The sequence below is a fragment of the Indicator indicator genome, chromosome 29 (assembly GCF_027791375.1).
Source record: "Indicator indicator isolate 239-I01 chromosome 29, UM_Iind_1.1, whole genome shotgun sequence".
Taxonomy (NCBI): domain Eukaryota; kingdom Metazoa; phylum Chordata; class Aves; order Piciformes; family Indicatoridae; genus Indicator; species Indicator indicator.
In genome coordinates this window covers 421,089-441,078 of record NC_072038.1, presented here as the reverse complement: position 1 = coordinate 441,078, position 19,990 = coordinate 421,089, and the positions used below count along the sequence as shown (strand labels likewise).

The window sequence follows — 19,990 nt, the reverse complement described above, 5'->3', positions numbered from 1 at the left end:
TCCTGGGAGCTGGAAGGACACAGGGGAAGGTGAGTGCAGCCCAGAGCTGAGCAGTTTGGGGCAGGGTCCTTCCTGGGATGGTCTCTCTGGTTCCACTTGTAGCAGAGATGGTGCAGGAACGGACTGTGGTGGGAGATGAGATGAGATGAGATATGATATGAGATATGATATGGTATGATATTTTATAGTATGATATGATATGATATGGTATGGTATGGTATGATTGATATGATATGCTATGATATCACAGTCTCACAATCTCACAGTATATCAGAGGTTGGAAGGGACCTCCAGAGCTCATCCAGTCCAACCCCCCAGCCAGAGCAGCATCACCCAGGGGAGTCTGCACAGGAATGCATCCAGGTGGGGTTGGAAAGGCTCCAGAGAAGGAGACTCCACAACCCCCCTGGGCAGCCTGCTTCAGGGCTCTGCCACCCTCACTATAAAGAAGTTTCTCCTTGTGCTGAGCTGAAATCTTCTCTGTTCCAGTTTGTCTCCATTGTTCCTTGTCCTATCACTGTGCACCACCCAGCAGAGCCTGGCCCCCTCCTCCTGCCCCCCACCCCTCAGCTATTGATAGACATTGATCAGATCCCTCTCAGCCTTCTCTTCTCCAGACTAAACAGCCCCAGGGCTCTCAGTCTCTCTTCCCAGGGGAGATGCTCAAGTCCCCTAAGCATCCTCCTGGCTCTCTGTTGGACTCTCTCCAGCAGGTCTCTGTCTCTCTTGACCTGGGGAGCCCCAAACTGGACACAGTACTCCAGGTGTGGTCTCAGCAGGGCAGAGTAGAGAGGTAGAAGAACTTCCCAGCCCTGCTGGACACCTTTCTTGCTGCACCTCAGGATCCCATTGGCTCTCTTGGCCATGCAGAACTTGCTGTCCACCAGCACTCCAAGGTCTTTCTCCGTGGAGCTGCTTTCCAGCAGGGCAGCCTCTAACCTGATATGATATGATATGATATATGATATGATATGATATGATAGGATATGATAGGATATGATAGGATATGATATATAATATGATATGGTATAGTATCATATGATATATGATATGATATGATAGATATGATATGATATATGATTGGTATGATATTATATATGATATGGTATGATATGGTATGATATGATATGATATGATATGATATGATATGATATGATATGATATGATATGATATCCCAAGCCTTCAGGGGAGTGGGACAAGAATTCCCAGGCCCAAGCCTGTGACCCTCTCTCTTGCAGCTCTCTTGCAGCTCTAGAGTCCACCAGGCTCTAGGACCAGCTCAGAGCCCATCCCCAGGCATGGGGATAATATCTCCCTATTAGCAGCAGGGATCAGTCCTTTCAGGAGAGGTGAGGCAGGCAGAGAGGATGTCTGTTGTGGGGGGGCTCTGGTGCCTTCTCCTCCCCTTTCTCCAGGGACTGCTCTGCCATTGCTGTCAGCAGCAGCCCCCCTCTGCTGCGCTGCTCAATGTCCTGAGAGTGGTGAGAGCCTGGAATGGGTTGTCCAGGGAGGTGGTTGAGGCTCCATCCCTGGAGGTGTTTAAGGCCAGGCTGGATGAGGCTCTGGCCAGCCTGCTGTAGTGTGAGGTGTCCCTGTCCGTGGCAGGGGGGTTGGAACTGGCTGATCCTTGTGGTCCCTTCCAACCCTGACTGATTCTAGGATTCTCTAATTCTCTGATTCTATGATTCTGTGATTCTGTGATTCTCTGATTCTCTGATTCTCTGATTCTGTGATTCTCTGATTCTCTGATTCTCTGATTCTCTAATTGTCTGATTCTGTGTTTCTCTGATTCTGTGTTTCTATGAGTCTGAGTCTACATTTCTCTGGGCTGATGGCCCAACTGTGCTTGGAGGGGCACAGAGCAGTGACAGGACTGGGGTGGTTTGGGGACAGCTGGAGGTGGGCTCCCTGTTGCCAGCCACAACTGGACACCTCGAATTCAGAGAAGGCAAGACCAAAAGAAGAGAAGACAAAACCTGCAGGCTAGAAAAGCCTCCACCTAGAAGCACTGAGAGGCTTCCTGCAGCTCGCTCAGGCACAGTCCTGCAGCTGCTGCTGTGCCCATGGGTGGGGAGAAGGGAGAGGGCAACACACTGGGGGAGATGATCCCTTGCTGTGGGCACTGAAGGGGAAGGACCATGAGGTGCTGGATCTGTGGGCTGGGAGGGATCTGGCTGTGGGGTAGATCCCTACAGCTGAGCATCACAGTGGTGGCATCTGCTCTGCTCCCCCCTGGAGTGCCCCATGCTGGCCTGCAGTCCTCTCACCTTCCTTCCTCCCCTCAGGATTATTTTCTCTTCCTCTTTCTTTGGAGAGAACAATGCTTGAGGACAAGGGAAGCTGTCTGGCTCCAGGCTGGCTTTCCTCTGCAGCATAACCAGTTCCCAAGCTCTCCTCAGGGTTTGTTTCTCTGGGATGCTGGATCAGGATGGCAGTGGATGAGGACACCAAGCCTGGAAGCCTCATGGAAATTTGAGCTCTTTTTGCCTCTTCTTTTTCTGGTTAAGTGTTGCATTTCAGACTCATTTTCACCCATAGATGATGAGGTACCCAATCCTGCCTTGCTCTGGTGCTGAAGCTTGGCCCTAGAGGCCTCCTTGCTGCAGGAGGCTTTGAGGGCCAAGTGTTCAGATGAGTTGAGCTTCAAGGTGAAGCAAAACACAGCCCCTGAGCCATGCTGTGCTCACTTGTAGGGCTCTGCCTCCCTGGAGGGCATCCTCCCTGCTGGGGTCCCATGCCCATGGTGCCCTGGTGGCTTTGTCCTCCCTCCCAAGGTTCAGGCTGATCCTCATCTCCACCACCAGCCCAATACAAGAGTGCCTTCTCTCTTTGCAGGTGAGACACAGAACCCAAGGCTATGCCCATGTTGTGTGAGGAGGAGCTGTGCACTCACCCCATCAACAGACACACTCTGCAGCCACCCTGCTGCAGCTCAGCTTGGTCATGGAGAGCACAGGTGGGTGATGCTGAGCCCCTGGGGTGCTGAGTCAGGGGAAACCTTACCAAAGGAACCCATCTCATCCACCTCCTTGTGCCTCAGTTACAGAATCCCAGAATCCCAGCATGGTGAGAGTTGGAAGGAAACTCTAGAGATCAGCCAGTCCAACCCTCCTCCTAAAGCAGGGCACCCACAGCAGCTTGCCCAGGAGCACAATGTCCAGCTGGGCTTGGAAGCTCTCCACACAAGGAGACTCCACAACCTCTCTGGGCAGCCTGCTCCAGGCCTCCAGCACCCTCACAACAAAGAACTTTCTCCTCCTCTTCAGGTGGAACCTCCTGGGTTCCAGTCTGTGCCCACTGCCCCTTGTGCTGTCCCTGGGCACCACTGAGCAGAGTCTGGCCCCAGCCTCTTGCCCCCCACAGCTCCTTCAGCTCTTGCTGAGCATTGCTCAGCTCCCCTCTGGGGCTGCTCTTCTGCAGGCTCTCAGCCCCAGGGCTCTCAGCCTTTGCTCCTCACAGAGCTGCTCCAGGCCCCTCAGCAGCTTTGTAGGCTCTCCTGCACTCTCTCCAGCAGTTCTCTGTCCCTCCTGAGCTGGGGAGTCCAGAACTGGACCCAGGACTCCAGATGTGGCCTCACTAGGGCAGAGTAGAGGAGAAGGAGAACCTCCCTTGCCCTGCTGGCCACACTCTTCTTCCTGTTCCCCAGCACACCATTGACCTTCTTGGCCACAAGGGCACCTTGCTGACTCGTGGGGAACTTGCTGTCCAGCACTCCCAGGTCCTTCTCTGTGGAGCTGCTTCCCAACCTGGACATATGAAATAAGTGGATGGAAGGAGCATTCTTGCTCATTGCAAGGCATTGGAGGATTCTGCTGGATTGATGGGAAGTGAGGCATGAAACAGCTGAAGGGCAGCCAAGGAAAGGGCTCTTCAGAAGGCCCAGGTCTGGCACCCCTTTCAGATTTGCATTTTAAAGCAGTTTTACATTTTACTGTATTTTTGTGCCCATTTCCCCCTCCTCCCCTCCCCATCTGTGGTGTAGTTCTCATTGTTTCACAAGGTGCTGTTGGTCTCCCAGCAGCCTGAGGTCAGGATATGAATGCTGAAAAGTTTTGTTTCATTTCTCAGCCACTTCTGTTTGTCACTGGTGGGTTGAGACTGTTTTTAGATCAAAGTGCCTCTTGTTTGTGGAGGAAGGATTGCTTTGATGTTCTGCTCCCCATGAAGAAACCCAGTGCATCACCATGGTGGTTGCTTTGGTTTGGAAGTGGAGGGCAGTGTTTACACCAGTGCTCAGGAAAAGCTTCCCCTGGAATCACAGAATCAGGGAGCTGTTGGGGTTGGAAATGCTCTCTGAGATCATCCAGTCCCACCAGCAACCCAGCACCACCATGGACACTAAACCATGACCCCAAGTGCCATGGCCACAGGTTTCTGGAACACCCCCAGAGATGGGGACTCCACCACCTCCCTGGGCAGCCTCTGCCAATCCCTGACCACTCTTGCAGCAAAGACATTTTTCATCTCCAACCTAACCCTTCCCTGGCACAATTTCAGGCCATTTCCTCTCCTTCTATCACCTGAGAGGAGGGAATCTAACATGGGAATGAAGGCAGAAGGAAGGGAACTGTCACCTGAGACAAGGGAGAAGAGCCCAACCCCCACCTCACTGCACCTCCTCCCAGGGAGCTGTAGAGAGCAAGGAGGTCTCTCCTCAGCCTCCTCTGCTGCAGTGCTTCAAGGGCTGAGCAGAAAGCTGGGGACAGACTTTGGAGCAGGGCCTGTTGTGACAGGACAAGGGGGGATGGTTTGAATCTCAAAGAGGGAGATTCAGATTGGAGAGAAGCAATAAATACTTGACCCTGAGGGCAGTGAGACCCTGGCCCAAACTGCCCTGAGAGGTGGGAGCTGCCCCATGGCTGGAACCATTCCAGGGCAGGCAGTGTGGTGGTGATGACACTGATCCCAAAAACAATCCCATGTGGATGAAACAACTCAGAGCAGGCAGTGTGTGTCTGGAGCTCCCTTAGGACCTGCTTAAATTGCTCCTTGCTTGAAGCCATTCCATGCAGGTGGGACCTGCTCAGCAGCTGCTGCTGCTGGTCTGGATGCCACCAGTGAACAGAGGCAGGAACCTGCCCCAGGAAAGAACCCCTGGAAGTGTTTAAGAGCAAACTGGATGAGGATTTGAGCAACCTGGGCTGGAGGGAGGTGTCCCTGCCCATGGCAGGGGAGTTGGAACTGGATGAGCTTGAAGGTCCCTTCCAACCCAACCCATTCTGTGATTCTATGAAATGTAATTCTTTGGAATGTGCTGCCCAGGGAGGTGGTGGAGTCACCACCCCTGGAGGTGTTCAAGAGGGGATTGGATGTGGCACTTGGTGCCATGGTTTAGTAGTCGTGAGTTCTAGGGTGACAGGTTGGACTTTGATGATCCTTGAGGTCTTTTCCAACCTTATTGATTCTGTGATTCTGTGTGATATGGTTATCACAAACACCTGAGATCCTCCCTTGGATCAGGCCATGTTCTGTCTGCTCCAAGCCTACAGCTTCCTGCAGGAGGAGGACATCACCTTAAACAACCTGTTTGGACAGTGCTTGGGTTTGTATCACACAGGAGCAAGAATCATTTTGCTGACAGGGAAGAGCAGCCCAGCATAAGGAAGGACACAGACAGGCTGGGGTGGAGTAAAAGCACCTTGCAGCTCTCCTGGCCAACACCCCAGCTGCTTTCAGGGCTGACTTTCATTTTCCATCTGTGATGTGCTGGTGCTCATAGCCAGCCAGATGTCATCTAAGCTCACTGGTGATGACAAGCCCTCACCCCACTTAGGAGTCACACCACAAACTGGGCTTGAGGTTGTCTGACTTATTTTTGGCCAGGAGCAGGCTGCAGTTTGGTTTTGACATGTGCAAGGTGCACGTGGTGCTGCCCAATGCCTTCTTGCATGGCTTCAGATCTCTTTGTGTTGCTCAGTCTGTGTCTGATGTGTTTCACCTAGCCTAGGGGTTCTGGGGTGTTGTGGTTTGCACCAGCTCATGATGAGCTGAGAGCAGCAGGTCTTTTGGGGGGGGGGGGGGGGAAAGCTGTGCAGCCCTGTGCTCTCCTGCCCCCTGTTCTACTTTGCCCTGGTGAGGCCACATCTGGAATATTGTGTCCAGTTCTGGGGCCCTCAGTTCAGGAAGGACCTCAGGGAACTGCTTGAGAGAGTCCAGCACAGAGCCACAAAGATGCTGCAGGGAGTGGAACATCTTCCTGATGAGGAGAGCCTGAGGGAGCTGAGGGCTCTGTAGCTTGGAGAGGAGGAGCCTGAGAGGTGATAAAAGATGTGCAGGGGGAGTGCCCAGAGGCTGGAGCCAGGCTCTGCTGGGTGATGCCCAATGCCAGCACAAGGGGCAGTGGTGGAAGATGAGGCACAGGAAGTTCCATGGAAACAGGAGGAAATTTTTTTTTACTATGAGGGTGTCAGAGCTCTGAACAGGCTGCCCAGGGGGGTTGTGGAGTCTCCCTCTCTGGAGATATCCAAAACCCTCCTGGCTGTGTTCCTGTGTGACCTGCTCCAGGTGATCCTGCTCTGGATGAGCTTTGGAGGTCCCTTCCAGCCCCTCACATTCTGTGATTCTGTGGTGGTTACCAGGCAGAAGCACTGACCTTGGATCCTTGCCTGGGGGAGCAGAAGGTGCTCAGGGTTCAGGAGTGAGTGGCTGCACATCAAGGAGAGGCTGTGAGGGGTTTGGGGTGGAAGGCAGGAGGTGAGGTGCCAGCTTGATGGCTCTGCCTGGGTTTCCCATGAGGGGTGAGCTGCTGACCTTGTTGCAGCAGTGATCCTTGTGATGGGTTTGAGGCAGTGCCAAAATGCAGAGGGGTTTCTGCTCTTTCATGGTGCCAGGCTGTGGTTTCATTTCATTAATTCCTTTATTGAATGGCTGATTTCTTTATTGAACAAAGGAAGAGAGAGGCTCTGCCAAGCCCGTGCAGGAGCAATCCTCTGCAGAGCTTCTCCAGCACGTTCCTGCAGGAGCACTTTGCTCTCCAGTATGGCTCCAGGGACCACCACTCATAGAATCACAGAATGGGAGGGGTTGGAAGGGACCTCTGGAGATCATCCAGTGCAACCCCCTTGCCAGGGCAGGATCACCTAGAGCAGATGACACAGGAACACATCCAGATAGGACTTGAAAATCTCCAGACAAGGAGACTCCACAACCTCTCTGGGGAGCCTTTTGCAGGGCTCCAGCACCCTCACACCAAAGAGTTTTCTCCTCCTGCTGAGGTGGAACCTCCTGGGTTCCAGCTTGTGCGCATTGCTCCTTGTCCTATCACTGGGCACCATCAGAAAAAGCCTGGCACCTTCATCTTGACACTCACCCCTCAGCTATTGATAGACATTGATCAGATCCCCTCTCAGCCTTCTCTTCTCCAGACTAAACAGCCCCAGGGCTCTCAGTCTCTCTTCACAAGGATCCATGGTGGCATTCACTCCAACTCCAGAAGCCCCAGGGAGATCTCTGCCCAGTTCTCACTGAGGGTCCTTCAGGCTTGAAAGCTACAGAGACAACCATCCTGAGGGTGCTGGGGGAAGAGAAGCTCAGCAGGAGCCAGCAGTGAGCACTTGCAGCCCAGGGAGCCAAGCAGAGGCTGGGCTGCAGCAGGAGAAGTGTGGCCAGCAGGGCCAGGGAGGGGATTCTCCCCCTCTGCTCCACTCTGCTGAGACCACACCTGGAGCTCTGTGTCCAGTTCTGGAGCCTCTGTTCCAGGAAGGATCTGGAGGTGCTGGAAGGTGTCCAGAGAAGGGCCACGAGGATGAGCAGAGGGCTGGAGCTGCTCTGCTCTGGAGACAGACTGAGAGAGTTGGGGTTGTGCAGTCTGGAGAAGAAAAGGCTCCCAGGAGACCTTCTTGTGGCCTTCCAGGATCTGAAGGGGGCTCCAAGAAAGCTGGGGAGGGACTTTTGAAGGTGTCAGGGAGTGATAGGACTGGGGGGAATGGAGCAAAACTAGAAATGGGGAGATTCAGATTGGATGTTAGGAAGAAATTCTTCCCCATGAGGGTGGTGAGAGACTGGCAGAGGTTGCCCAGGGAGGTGGTGGAAGCCTCATCCCTGGAGGTTTTTGCAGCCAGGCTGGATGTGGCTGTGAGCAACCTGCTGTAGTGTGAGGTGTCCCTGCCCATGGCAGGGGGGTTGGGACTGGCTGAGCCTTGAGGTCCCTTCCAACCCTGACAGTTCTATGATCCTATGACGTGGTGATGGTGCAGTCCCTGTGCTCACCCAAAGTGGTGCCCTCTGCCCTGGGGTTGTCCCTGGGTGCCCATCTCCCAGGGGTGCTGTCCTGCTGCTCAGGCCCTCTTTGTCCCCACAGAGGTGGAGTCAGACATCCTGCGCCGTGTCCGCACCCTGCTGCGCGAGCTGGACGGGCACCATCCTGCCTGCCAGTGTGACCGAGGTAAGCTGGATCCCTGCCATGCTCCCCGGGGCTGGCACCCACAGTGCCCTGTGCTGCCCTGCTGGGGCATTGCTTGGCTCCAAACCCCCCACTTCTCCCCTCTCTCAGTTGGTGACAGGATGGGGGCACACGGGATGGCCTCACCCCACTGGCACTGCTCTGCTCTCCTAACCTGCTCTGGGAGATGCTAAATCTTTGGCAAGCTTCTGGCGCCCACCTTGCACCCTCTGCAGCTGATCCAGAACAGGGCTGCAGCATGGCTTGTCCCTTGCAGGGGGTCAGTGACTGGAGACAAGGGCAGAGAAGTTGAGGGTTTGGCTCTGACAGGGGTGGCAGTGCAGCATCCCAGGGGGGACTTCTGCAGCAGCAGTGCCCAGCTCTCCTGATCCCCCCCTGGCACCCTGTCCCTGATCCATCACTGCTCTGCTTGGCAATCTGACCTCTTCCCTGATAACCTGACCTCTTCCCTGGCAGCCTCAACTCTTCCCTGGCAGCCTCAACTCTTCCCTGGCAGCCTGAACTCTTCCTTGGCAGCCTGACCTCTTCCCTGGCAGCCTGACCTCTTCCTTGGCTTTCACTCCTCAGGGATGCTGCGCTGGACCCTGCACAAAAAGATTGACCAGAATCCCAGCGACAGCTCTGTGCTGGTCAGGATCCTGGTGAAGGAGCTGGAGAGGGTGAGTGTTACCTCAGTGATGCCCTCTGAGCACCAAGCTTGGCCTCTCTGCAGCATGCACCCTGCTGCAGGACCTGGAGGAGTAGAGGGCTGGGGACTCAGCTCAGCTCAAAGAGATGTTTCTGGGAACCTTGAGCTTGGTTGGGGACTGTGACTCATAGCACAGAGTGAAAAAGTGTGGGACAGAGCTTGACCCCAGCTGATGACAGCAAGGCTTGCCCTGAAAGGGACATGGGCAGAGCAGGGAACTGCCCCAGCAGGCAAAGGAACCCAACCTCTGCAGCCTGCAGAGAGCATGGTGCCAAACACTTCCGACCACCCCTGTACCTCCCTCACCTCACCTCAGCCAGCTCTGGCCACAGGCAGTGGAAATTTCTCCTCCTTGTCACTCATTTCCACCCCAGCAGGTGGGTGGCCTCTGGTTCATGTCACTCATTTCCACCCCAAGTTAGAAACACCTACAGCAGTATCCTGTCCTGAGAGGAACTGATGGAAACTTCTTGGGGGATTTTCTGTCTCATGGATTTCTCTTGTCATTTTCTCATCTCTTGCAAACCCTCAGCACCCTCAGCTCCCTGGGGTGCTCTGGTTTGTGGTTGGGTGAGATGTCATCTGTCATAGCACCTTTATTTTTCCCCCTTTCCTCCTGAGCCTGCCTCATCTTACCCAGTGCCCTCTGATTCCAGTGCAGGGATGAACAGCCCATGGTCCACCTTCACCTCCTCCTTCACCTCCTCCTCCCCCACCTGCTAGTCATGCTTGGTGCAGAAACCTCCCTGTACCCTTTTAGAGTCATGGTTGGAAGAGATCTACATCCAGTCCAACCCAGCACTGCCAGGGCACCACCAAACCATGGCCCTCAGCACCACATCTACACAGCTTTGAAACCCTTCCAGGGATGGGAACTCCACCACTGCAGCCACTTTCTGGGCTTGACAAACCTTTTGGAGAAGAAATTGTTCCTCATGTCCAACCTAAACTCCCCTAGGAGAACTTGAGGTTGTTTCTCTTGTTGTAAGAAGAGCCCAAGCCCCACAAACCACAGATCAGAATTGTTTGGCTTGGCAAAGCCCTTTCAGATCATCCAGCCCAAACAGTTCTCTAACTCTGCCAAGGCTGCTGCCAAACCATGGCCCTCAGCACCACATCTCTGCCTCTTGTAAATCACTCCAGGGACGGGCATTCAACCACCCCCCTGGGCAGCCTGTGCCAGGCTTTGAGAACCCTTCCAGGGAAGAAGTTTCTTCTAATCATAGAATCATGGAATCAGTCAGGGTTGGAAGGGACCACAAGGATCATCCAGTTCCAACCCCCCTGCCATGGGCAGGGACACCTCACGTTAGATCAGGCTGGCCAGAGCCTCATCCAGCCTGGCCTTAGCCTCCCCTGGTGCAATTCCAGGCCATTTTCTCTCCTCCTGTCACTTGTTACTTGGCAGAAGCATTTTTCTCTGCATCTTTGCTATTTCTCCTTTTGACCTGGAAGGATGAAGCCACCTCACTCAGTGCTGCCCAGCTCCCTGCCACCAGCCAATTGCTGCTCAGCCCTGGGTGGACAAGCACCCTCTGCAGAGGTTGTCCCCTTCCCCCATCACCACTCTGTGTGCACACATCACAGGGCTGAGGACATGGAGCAGTTTTTCCTAACCTCTATTTCCTGCCTCTGGGCAGCTCTGAGGCTGCCCCCAGCCTGTCTCACTCAGGCTGTGGGGGTTTGCCTTCCATGGGTGCCTTGAGGAAGGACCTTTCCAAGTGGCTTTTGCAAATCCAGGCAGCCAGGAACACCCCCAGCACCCCTGGCTATGGGTGCAGGGAGTCCTCCAGAGGCCTTGGGGTCTGCCAAAGCCATGTCAGTCCCTCCTCATTGTGATCACTTTGCTGCTCTCATCACCCCTTGCCCAGCAGGGCTGTCAAGCCTCTTGGTCTGCAGTTCCCTTCCTTCTGCCTTCATTCTCATCTTAGATTCCCTACTCTCTGGTGAGAGAAGGAGAGGAAATAGCCTGGAATTGTGCCAGGGGAGGGTCAGGTTGGAGATGAGGGAAAATGTCTTTGCTGCAAGAGTGGTCAGGAATTGGAAGAGACTGCCCAGGGAGCTGCCAAGGAGCAGCAGCTGCTGAGCAGGTCCCACCTGCATGGAATGGCTTCAAGCAAGGAGCAATTTAAGCAGGTCCTAAGGGAGCTCCAGACACACACTGCCTGCTCTGAGTTGTTTCATCCACATGGGATTGTTTTTGGGATCAGTGTCATCACCACCACACTGCCTGCCCTGGAATGGTTGCAGCCATGGGGCAGCTCCCACCTCTCAGGGCAGTTTGGGCCAGGGTCTCACTGCCCTCAGGGTCAAGTATTTATTGCTTCTCTCCAATCTGAATCTCCCTCTTTGAGATTCAAACCATCCCCCCTTGTCCTGTCACAACAGGCCCTGCTCCAAAGTCTGTCCCCAGCTTTCTGCTCAGCCCTTGAAGCACTGCAGCAGAGGAGGCTGAGGAGAGACCTCCTTGCTCTCTACAGCTCCCTGGGAGGAGGTGCAGTGAGGTGGGGGTTGGGCTCTTCTCCCTTGTCTCAGGTGACAGTTCCCTTCCTTCTGCCTTCATTCCCATGTTAGATTCCCTCCTTTCAGGTGATAGAAGGAGAGGAAATGGCCTGAAATTGTGCCAGGGAAGGGTTAGGTTGGAGATGAAAAATGTCTTTGCTGCAAGAGTGGTCAGGGATTGGCAGAGGCTGCCCAGGGAGGTGGTGGAGTCCCCATCCCTGGGGGTGTTCAAGAAATGTGTGGTCATGGCACTTGGGGACTTGGTTTAGTGTCCATGGTGGGGTTGGGTTGCTGGTGGGACTGGATGATCTCAGAGGGCTTTGCCAGCCCAAACAATTCTCTGATTCTGTGACTCATCCCTGAAGCTCTTCTGGTAAATCAGTGTCACTTCTCATTCCTCTGGTGCTGCAGCAGCTCTGAGCAGTCAGTATCAACCTCTGATGATAATTCACCAGTTTCATGCTTGAGCTCCTCTAGGGCCCTGGGCAAAGCTCAGTTGGTGTCAACAAACCAGCAGTATTCATTTTCTTGCTTGTTTCTTGAATGTTGCTGCCACCACTTCCATCTACCTCAGCTCCGTCAGCACAACAGCCCTGGAGAAAGGTGCAGGGAGAATCTTTGGGGTGGAAATACCTTTCCCAGGTTTTTATCCATTCCTGTCACAGAATAACAGAATGGTAGGAGTTGGAAGGGACCTCTGGAGATCATTGAGTCCAAACCCCCAGCCAAGGCAGCTTCACCTTGAAAAGGTCACACAGGAAGATGGCTTTGGCATGTCTTCAGAGATGGAAACATTCATGCCTCCAAAAATGGAGGCTTCACCACCTCCCTGGCCTCTACCACCCTTCAATTGCAGAAGTTTCTCCTCATGTTTGGGTGGAACTGTTCAAGTTTGTGCCATTGCCCCTTGCCCTGTCTCTGAGCACCACTGAACAAAGCCTGGTCCCATCCTCCTACATTCTGATCAGCATTGATGAGGTCTTCTTCCCTCAGCCTTCTCTTCTCCAGGCTAAAAAGGCCAAATTTGTCTCAGTCTCTGTCACTGGAGTTGTTGTTAGAGCCAGACCAGACTGCAGGGAAGAGACTGCAGGGAAGAGCTGGAGCTGTGTCAGCTTGAGCATCCATCCAGCTCCTCATGGGCCAGGATGTGGCCACAAGAGCATCTCTCTTGCCTGCTCACCCTGGTCCTGTCCTACACCCACCAAGACAGGCCCTTTCCTGAGCTTTTGGATTTCCACATGAGGTTTTGCAACAGGAAGGAGAGCCCTGAGCTCCTGGACCTGCCATGGCTCCTGTCTCTGTGCTGCAGGGCTCTGGGGGTGCAGACCATGCATGAGGAGAGACTGAGAGAGTTGGGGCTGGTCAGTCTGGAGAGGAGAAGGCTCCCAGGGGACCTTCTTGTGGCCTTCCAGGATCTGAAGGGGGCTCCAAGAAAGCTGGGGAGGGACTTTTGAGGGTGTCAGGGAGTGACAGGACTGGGGGGAATGGAACAAAACTAGAAGTGGGGAGATTCAGACTGGACATGAGGAAGAAGTTCTTCCCCATGAGAGTGGTGAGAGCCTGGAATGGGTTGTCCAGGGAGGTGGTTGAGGTCCCATCCCTGGAGGTGTTTGCAGCCAGGCTGGATGAGGCTCTGGCCAGCCTGCTGTAGTGTGAGGTGTCCCTGCCCATGGCAGGGGGGTTGGAACTGGCTGATCCTTGTGGTCCCTTCCAACCCTGACTGATTCCATGGCTCTGTGCTCATGGAGCAGCTCCTGGACATCCATCAGTGTCCATGGCAGCATGGTCCATCCCCCACACCCTTCCTGCATGGGATGCTCACCACACAGGACCTGCTTGTCCCAGGGACATCCTGCCCACCCTGAAGACCTGTGGAGGGATCCCAAACCCTACCTTGACCTGAGGAGCATCACCCCTAAGCCAGGATGAAGCCTGTGCTCAGTGTCTGTGTCTGAGCTGCTGGGCAGACAGAACCCAGCACATCCTGGCAGCTCCAGTGGCTTCTCCAGCTCTGGTCTCTGCTGCTCCCAGTGCTGCTGCCCATCCCAGCACCCTGCCAGGCTCTGCCTGCACTGATGGAGCCTTTTCTTTCCACAGGCAGAGCGAGGTGACTTCAGGCATTACATCATCCCCTTGCTGCACACACTGATGTACACCTTGATACAGGTAACCTCCAGTGGGCTTTGCTGGGGCAGGATCCAGTGAGAGTCCCTCAGCACCCAGCTCTGTGCTGCAATGTCCCAGCAGCAGCCCAGCAAAGCCATGGGACAGCCATGGCTGGATGCAACTCTATCATCTGTGGCATGACTGGGAGTGAGGGGAGGTCCTTCTAGCTGACCACTTCAGCTGGTGGAGTTTAGGTGCAGGAGATTACAACCTGGCCAAATGTGTGTCCACAGTGAGCCTGAGTCTGCTTCAGGTTCTGATTCTGCACCTGGGTGAGGGCAGGCCCCTGAAGGATCCCCTGAAGGCTGGGGGATGAAAGGCTGGAGAGCAGCCCTGAGGAGAAGGACTTGGGAGTGCAGAGCTGGAGATGAGCTGGCACCAAGCACTGCCAGCACAGCCCCAGCCTGGCCTGGGCTGATCCCCAGCAGTGTGGGCAGCAGGGGCAGGGAGGGGATTCTGCCCCTCTGCTGTGCTCTGCTCACACCCCCCCTGCAGTGCTGGGGCAGCTCTGGAGCCCTCAGCACAGCACAGACAGGGACCTGTTGGAACAGGGCCAGAGGAGGCCACAGCAATGCTGGCAGGGCTGGAAGCCCTCTGCTGGGAGCCAGGCTGAGAGAGTTGGGCTTGGGCAGCCTGGAGAGGAGAAGGCTCCAGGGAGACCTTCAGGTGGCCTTGCAGTGCTTCAAGGGCTGAGCAGAAAGCTGGGGACAGACTTTTGAGCAGGGCCTGATGTGACAGGACAAGGGGGGATGGTTTGAAACTGAAAGAGGGAGATTGAGAGTGGAGAGAAGGAGAAATGTTTGACCCTGAGGATGGTGAGAGCCTGTCCCAGGTGCCCAGAGAGGTGGGAGCTGCCCCATGGCTGGAAGCATTGCAGGTCAGGTTGTTTGGGGCTGTGAGCAGCCTGCTCTGGTTCCAGATGTCCCTGGTGGCTGCAGGGGGTTTGGACTGGATGAGCTTTTGAGGTCCCTTGCCACCCAAACCATGCTGGGATGTTATGATTCTGTGATCTGGCATCTGAACCCCTGTTGGGTTTGGGGTGGTTCTCTGCTCTCTCTGTTGTGGGGGTAGCACCATCAGTGATCACTGCCTGCAGCATCTCCTGATGTGCCCCTCTCTCCCTGCAGGCTCCCTGTGTCTCAGATGAGCTCTGTGGCAGGGTGTATGACTTCTGTAAGAAGCTGCTTACCCTGCCCAAGCCCTTCTGCACAATTGGTTTGGATTATGCTGCCAGGCTGAAGATGGAAAGAGCAGCACCAGGTATGAAGGTTCCATGCCTGTGCATGGCATGGTGCATGGCTTGGCTCCTCCAGGCATTAGTTCTTCCCCATGAGAGTGGTGAGAGCCTGGAATGGGTTGTCCAGGGAGGTGGTTGAGGCTCCATCCCTGGAGGTGTTTGCAGCCAGGCTGGATGAGGCTCTGGCCAGCCTGCTGTATTGTGAGGTGTCCCTGCCCATGGCAGGGGGGTTGGAACTGGCTGAGCCTTGAGGTCCCTTCCAACCCTGACTGATTCTAGGATTCTGTGATAGTAGTGGGGGCTTGAGGGACTGGGCTGGCCTTTGCCTTATGTAGTGAGCAGTGGCAGAGTTTGATGCAGGGAGCTGGCCAAGTGCTTGGGAATTCTGGGCTCCCTAGCTCAGGAGAGACAGGGAACTACTGAAGACAGGCCACTGGAAGCTGCAAAGCTGCTGAGGGGCTTGGAGCAGCTCTGTGAGGAGCAAAGGCTGAGAGCCCTGGGGCTGAGAGCCTGCAGAAGAGCAGCCCCAGAGGGGAGCTGAGCAATGCTCAGCAAGAGCTGAAGGAGCTGTGGGGGGCAAGAGGCTGGGGCCAGACTCTGCTCAGTGGTGCCCAGGGACAGCACAAGGGGCAGAGGACACAAATTGGAACCCAGGATGTTCCATCTGAACAGAAGGAAAAACTTCTTTATTGTGAGGGTGCTGGAGGCCTGGAGCAGGCTGCCCAGAGAGGTTGTGGAGTCTCCTTGTGTGGAGAGATTCCAACCCCAGCCCCTGCAGCTCGATGCCATCTGTCCTGGCCATGTTTTCCCCCAGCTTGAGGACACAGTCCCAGCAGTCTTGGTGAAGCTTGTCACAGGCAGTGCCCTAGGCCAGCAGCCCAGGATGCCAAGGGCCCAGCCTGGCAAGGGGCAGCAAAGGCAGCAGCTCAGGCTGTGGGCAGCAGGCAGCTGCTCCTGGCAAGCAGCCCTGTGCCATCAGCCCGGGGCACTCAGGGCTCCTGCCCCCACAATCGCCCCAGAGGAGGGTCCCCAGCCCATGCCATCCCCAGGGGGCATGCTCAGGCCTGCCTAGCCAGCTGCAGGCTGCCCACCTCCGGCAGTGCAAGTTTCCTCTTTCTCCCATTCTCCCTCACTCGCTGGGATGTCAGCAGGCAAATGGGAAGGTGCTGGGAGAGAAGGGCTGGGGCTGGGTTTGAGGCACTGGGCGCAGAGGGCTGGGCCAGCAGCAGCAGTGAAAGGCTGCCCCGGGAGCAGGGCACAGGGGCTGTGTGGTGCCCGTTGCCAGGTGCCGGCAGGGGCAGCTGCCAGGCTCCGTTCCTGGCTGCCCAGTGGGCAGGGGCACAGCACCTCAGGCAGTTGCAGCTCCGTGGGGGACATCAGGGAACTTTTCCATGCCCCTCAAGAGGGATCCAGCAGACTTCTGTGCTTGGATGGAAGTGTTGGGCTTGTGTCCGGCAGGGCTTGGGGAGTGAGGCTGGGGCTGTGGCATGGCTCAGGGAAGAAGCTTCCAGAAGCTTCCTCCGCTCCAGACTGGAGCTGCCTCTGGCCAAGGCCGAGCCAGTCAGCACCTCCGAGAGGACAGCGCTGCTGGAGCCTCCATGGCTGAGGGCACTGCAGCCCACGGCAGGGACTGCTGCTTGCGGGAGCAGAGTGTGCAGGATTGGCTCCTGGGGCAGGGACAGCACCGATGCTGCAGGAGAGCACTGTGAGGAGTTTTCCTCCTGAGGAGGAAGGAGCAGCAGAAACGACATGGAATGGCTTGGGGCTGACCAGAACCTCCTTTGCCTGCCTCTGTTCCACCCCTGGTGGGGAGGAGAGGCAGAGCTGGTCCTGGGAAGAAGGGAGGGGCTGGGGGAAAGGTTGTGTTTCAGATCCAGTTGTGTTTAGCACTGTCCTGCTCTGGTTCACTTATACATTGGTGGTGGTTTGGTATCAATTCCTTTGATTTTGGTTCCCCAACTCAAGGCTTCTTTCCCCAGGGCTGTATCTGGGGAGGGAGCCCTCCCTGTCCTCTGTCTGCAGCCTCTTGTATTTTCTCCTCCTCCTGGCACTGAAGGTGTTCATTGGGAAGCAAGTAGCCAGCCCTTCAGCCCTGCTGGGACAGCTTTGGGCACCCCCCTCCACCTAGGCAGTGCCAGGGAAGGGGGCAGGGCTAGCCCAGGACACCAGGGCGGGCAGAGTGGATCTGTCACCAGGACACACACTGCTCACAACCTCAGCATGACGAGGAGGCAGGCCCAAGGTGCTGTGGGTGCCCTGCTTTAGCAGGGGGGTTGGACTGGATGATCTCCAGAGGTCCCTTCCAACCCCCACCATGCTGGAATTCTGGGATTGTAGCTGAGCAATGCAGGACAGAGGTATCTTACCCAGGCCACCAGAGGTGGGTGAGGACAAAACCCATCTCTCCTGGCTCAGAGGTGTGCTCTGCTTTTCATATCCACCCAAATGCTGTCCCTGCTGTGGACCTGGGGACAGAGGCTGGGAGCAAGGCTCTTCCTCCTGCTTCTGACACTGCTCTCAAGCTCATAATCCTCTAAACAAAGGAAGGGAAACACAGGAAATGATCCCTGAATAGAAAGGAGCTTCTTTTTATGTAGCATGGCCTATTTTTGTCCTTGCCTATATTTAACTCTGGGCTCCATTCTTGGCTCCTTTCATCCTCTCTCCAGCAATGGCTGCTTGCTGACTTGGCAGACCTACCATCAACCTCTGCAAGAGGGAGCAACTCCAGTGAGCTGTGGCATTAGTTCTCTGATCCCTGTGTCTTTGTCCTCTTGCCTTTGCCAGGTACCTTGTACCAAAGAATGGTCATTTCTGAACAGAGCCTCAAAAGTGACCCCTACCCTTACCAGGAGAAGTGAGTAGCACCTCTCTGAATGTCTTCTGCCTTTCATTTCTTTCATTGTCTCCCAGTGCAATGTCTCCTTTGCCTGTGCTCTCAATTAATGCCAGATGGAGCAGACAGTTTGAGTATGAAGCAGGCTGCAGGATGAGCCAGCAGTGAGCACTTGCAGCCCAGAAAGCTAACCCCATCCTGGGCTGCAGCAAGAGAAGTGTGGCCAGCAGGGCCAGGGAGGGGATTCTCCCCCTCTACACTGCTCTCATGGGACCATACCTGGAGCACTGTGTCCATTTCTGGAGCCCTTATTACAAGAAAGATCTGGAGGTGCTGGAAGGTGTCCAGAGAAGGGCCACGAGGATGAGCAGAGGGCTGGAGCTGCTCTGCTCTGGAGACAGACTGAGAGAGTTGGGGTCAGTCTGGAGAGGAGAAGGCTCCCAGGAGACCTTCTTGTGGCCTTGCAGTATCTGAAGGGGGCTCCAAGAAAGCTGGGGAGGGACTTTTGAGGGTGTCAGGGAGTGATAGGACTGGGGGGAATGGAGCAAAACTAGAAGTAGGTAGATTCAAATTGGATGTTAGGAAGAAATTCTTCCCCATGAGGGTGGTGAGACACTGGCAGAGGTTGCCCAGGGAGGTGGTGGAAGTCTGACCCCTGGAGGTTTTTGCAGCCAGGCTGGATGTGGCTGTGAGCAACCTGCTGTAGTGTGAGGTGTCCCTGGGCATGGCAGGGGGGTTGGAACTGGCTGAGCCTTGAGGTCCCTTCCAACCCTGACAGTTCTGTGATTCTTTGTGGGTATGGGAGACACAAGCTGATGGAATCCAGCAGCTGGCTCTAATGAGCTTTGTATTAGAAGGAGCATTCCTCCCCTGTGTCCCAGCTGGTTTCTTTGATGCTGGGAGGCAGGAGCTTCCCTAGGTGGGGAGACAGGGCAGAAAAGGAGAGGAATATCAGCAGTATCATAGAATCACAGAATACTTTGGGCTGGAAGAGACCTTTAAGGTCATTGAGTCCAACCATTAACCCAACACTATCAAACCTGCTGCTAAACCATGTCCCTCAGCATCATCTGTACAGCTTTGAAACCACTCCAGGGATGGGAACTTCACAACTTCCAGGCCTTGACATCCCTTTTGGGGGAAAAAAGTGTTAATCCTGTCCAACCAAAATCTCCCCTGGGGCAGCTTGAGGCCATTTCACCTCATTCTATCACTTGTTCCTTGGGAGAAGAGACCAAGCCCCACCTGGCTCCAACCTTTCAGGGAGTTGTAGAGAGCCAGAAGGTCTCTCCTCAACCTCCTTTTCCCCAGGCTGAACAACCCCAGTTCCCTCAGCTGCTCCTTCCAAGACCTCTGCTCCAGCTTCATTGCCCTTCTCTGGACCTGCTCCAGCACCTCGGTGTCTTTCTTTCCCTTTCTCTGCAGAGCATAATGCAGACACAAGCTGCTTGTGCCAGCCCTGGTGTCAGTCATGAGGATTCCTCATCTCACCTCCTTCTTTTCTCACCCTTCCTGCCCCACACAGGATTTTCATCTTTGCTGATCCTGAGCTGCTCTCTGAAGCCATCTGCAACGCTCTGGTCACCGACACGGAGGCAGCTCAGGTGTCGCAGAGCCCCCGGGCCTGCATGTGCTCTGTCATCATCCATGCCATGCAGGCAGCCCTGGGGGAAGGCTGTGATAGCAGTGGCCTGAAGGCAAGCCTGCAGGTAACTATCACCCCCCCTGGTGCAGGGGGAGCTGAATGCAGTTGTAGACCCCTTCTAACGAGGGGCCACTGCGCGAGGAATGAAGGCAGGCACCCTGCTGCCATATAGCAACAAGGGTCCAGACATGCAGAGAGCAGAGAAGCTCAGAAGTCCTCCCAGAAGTCCTTTATCGCTGTGTTGTAGAATCCCCAGTGTTACAGACTCTCAGAGTGTCCTTAACCCAAGTCCCAGAAGCCCTTAGCAGACCCAGCAGCTAACAGAAGACCTGAGCACATCCCTAGCAGCATCCCCACACCAAAGCCCTGGCCAGAAGTAGCTAACAGACAGAAGCAGAAGTCCCTGGCAGCCATAACCCCCCCAAGCCATTCCTAAGCTAAGTCCCTAACCCCAAGGTCCCTAACCAAAGGTCCCTATTGCTCAGAGTGGCTGTTTCTATTCCCTTTGCTATTC

The 19,990-nt window shown here is 55.1% G+C and overlaps 1 protein-coding gene across 1 annotated transcript in view; it reads left to right on the top strand.

The window, feature by feature from the left end:
- Positions 1 to 2,944: 2,944 nt before the first annotated feature.
- The window catches only part of PIK3R6 (phosphoinositide-3-kinase regulatory subunit 6), a 37,188-nt gene continuing 20,142 nt past the window's right edge, over positions 2,945 to 19,990 (top strand). The window contains exons 1-7 of the mRNA XM_054393931.1: positions 2,945 to 2,957; positions 8,301 to 8,384; positions 8,970 to 9,061; positions 13,690 to 13,758; positions 14,886 to 15,018; positions 17,783 to 17,852; positions 19,357 to 19,540. Coding sequence (XP_054249906.1) covers positions 2,945 to 2,957; positions 8,301 to 8,384; positions 8,970 to 9,061; positions 13,690 to 13,758; positions 14,886 to 15,018; positions 17,783 to 17,852; positions 19,357 to 19,540 — 645 coding nt within the window. The remainder of the gene's footprint in view (positions 2,958 to 8,300; positions 8,385 to 8,969; positions 9,062 to 13,689; positions 13,759 to 14,885; positions 15,019 to 17,782; positions 17,853 to 19,356; positions 19,541 to 19,990) is intronic.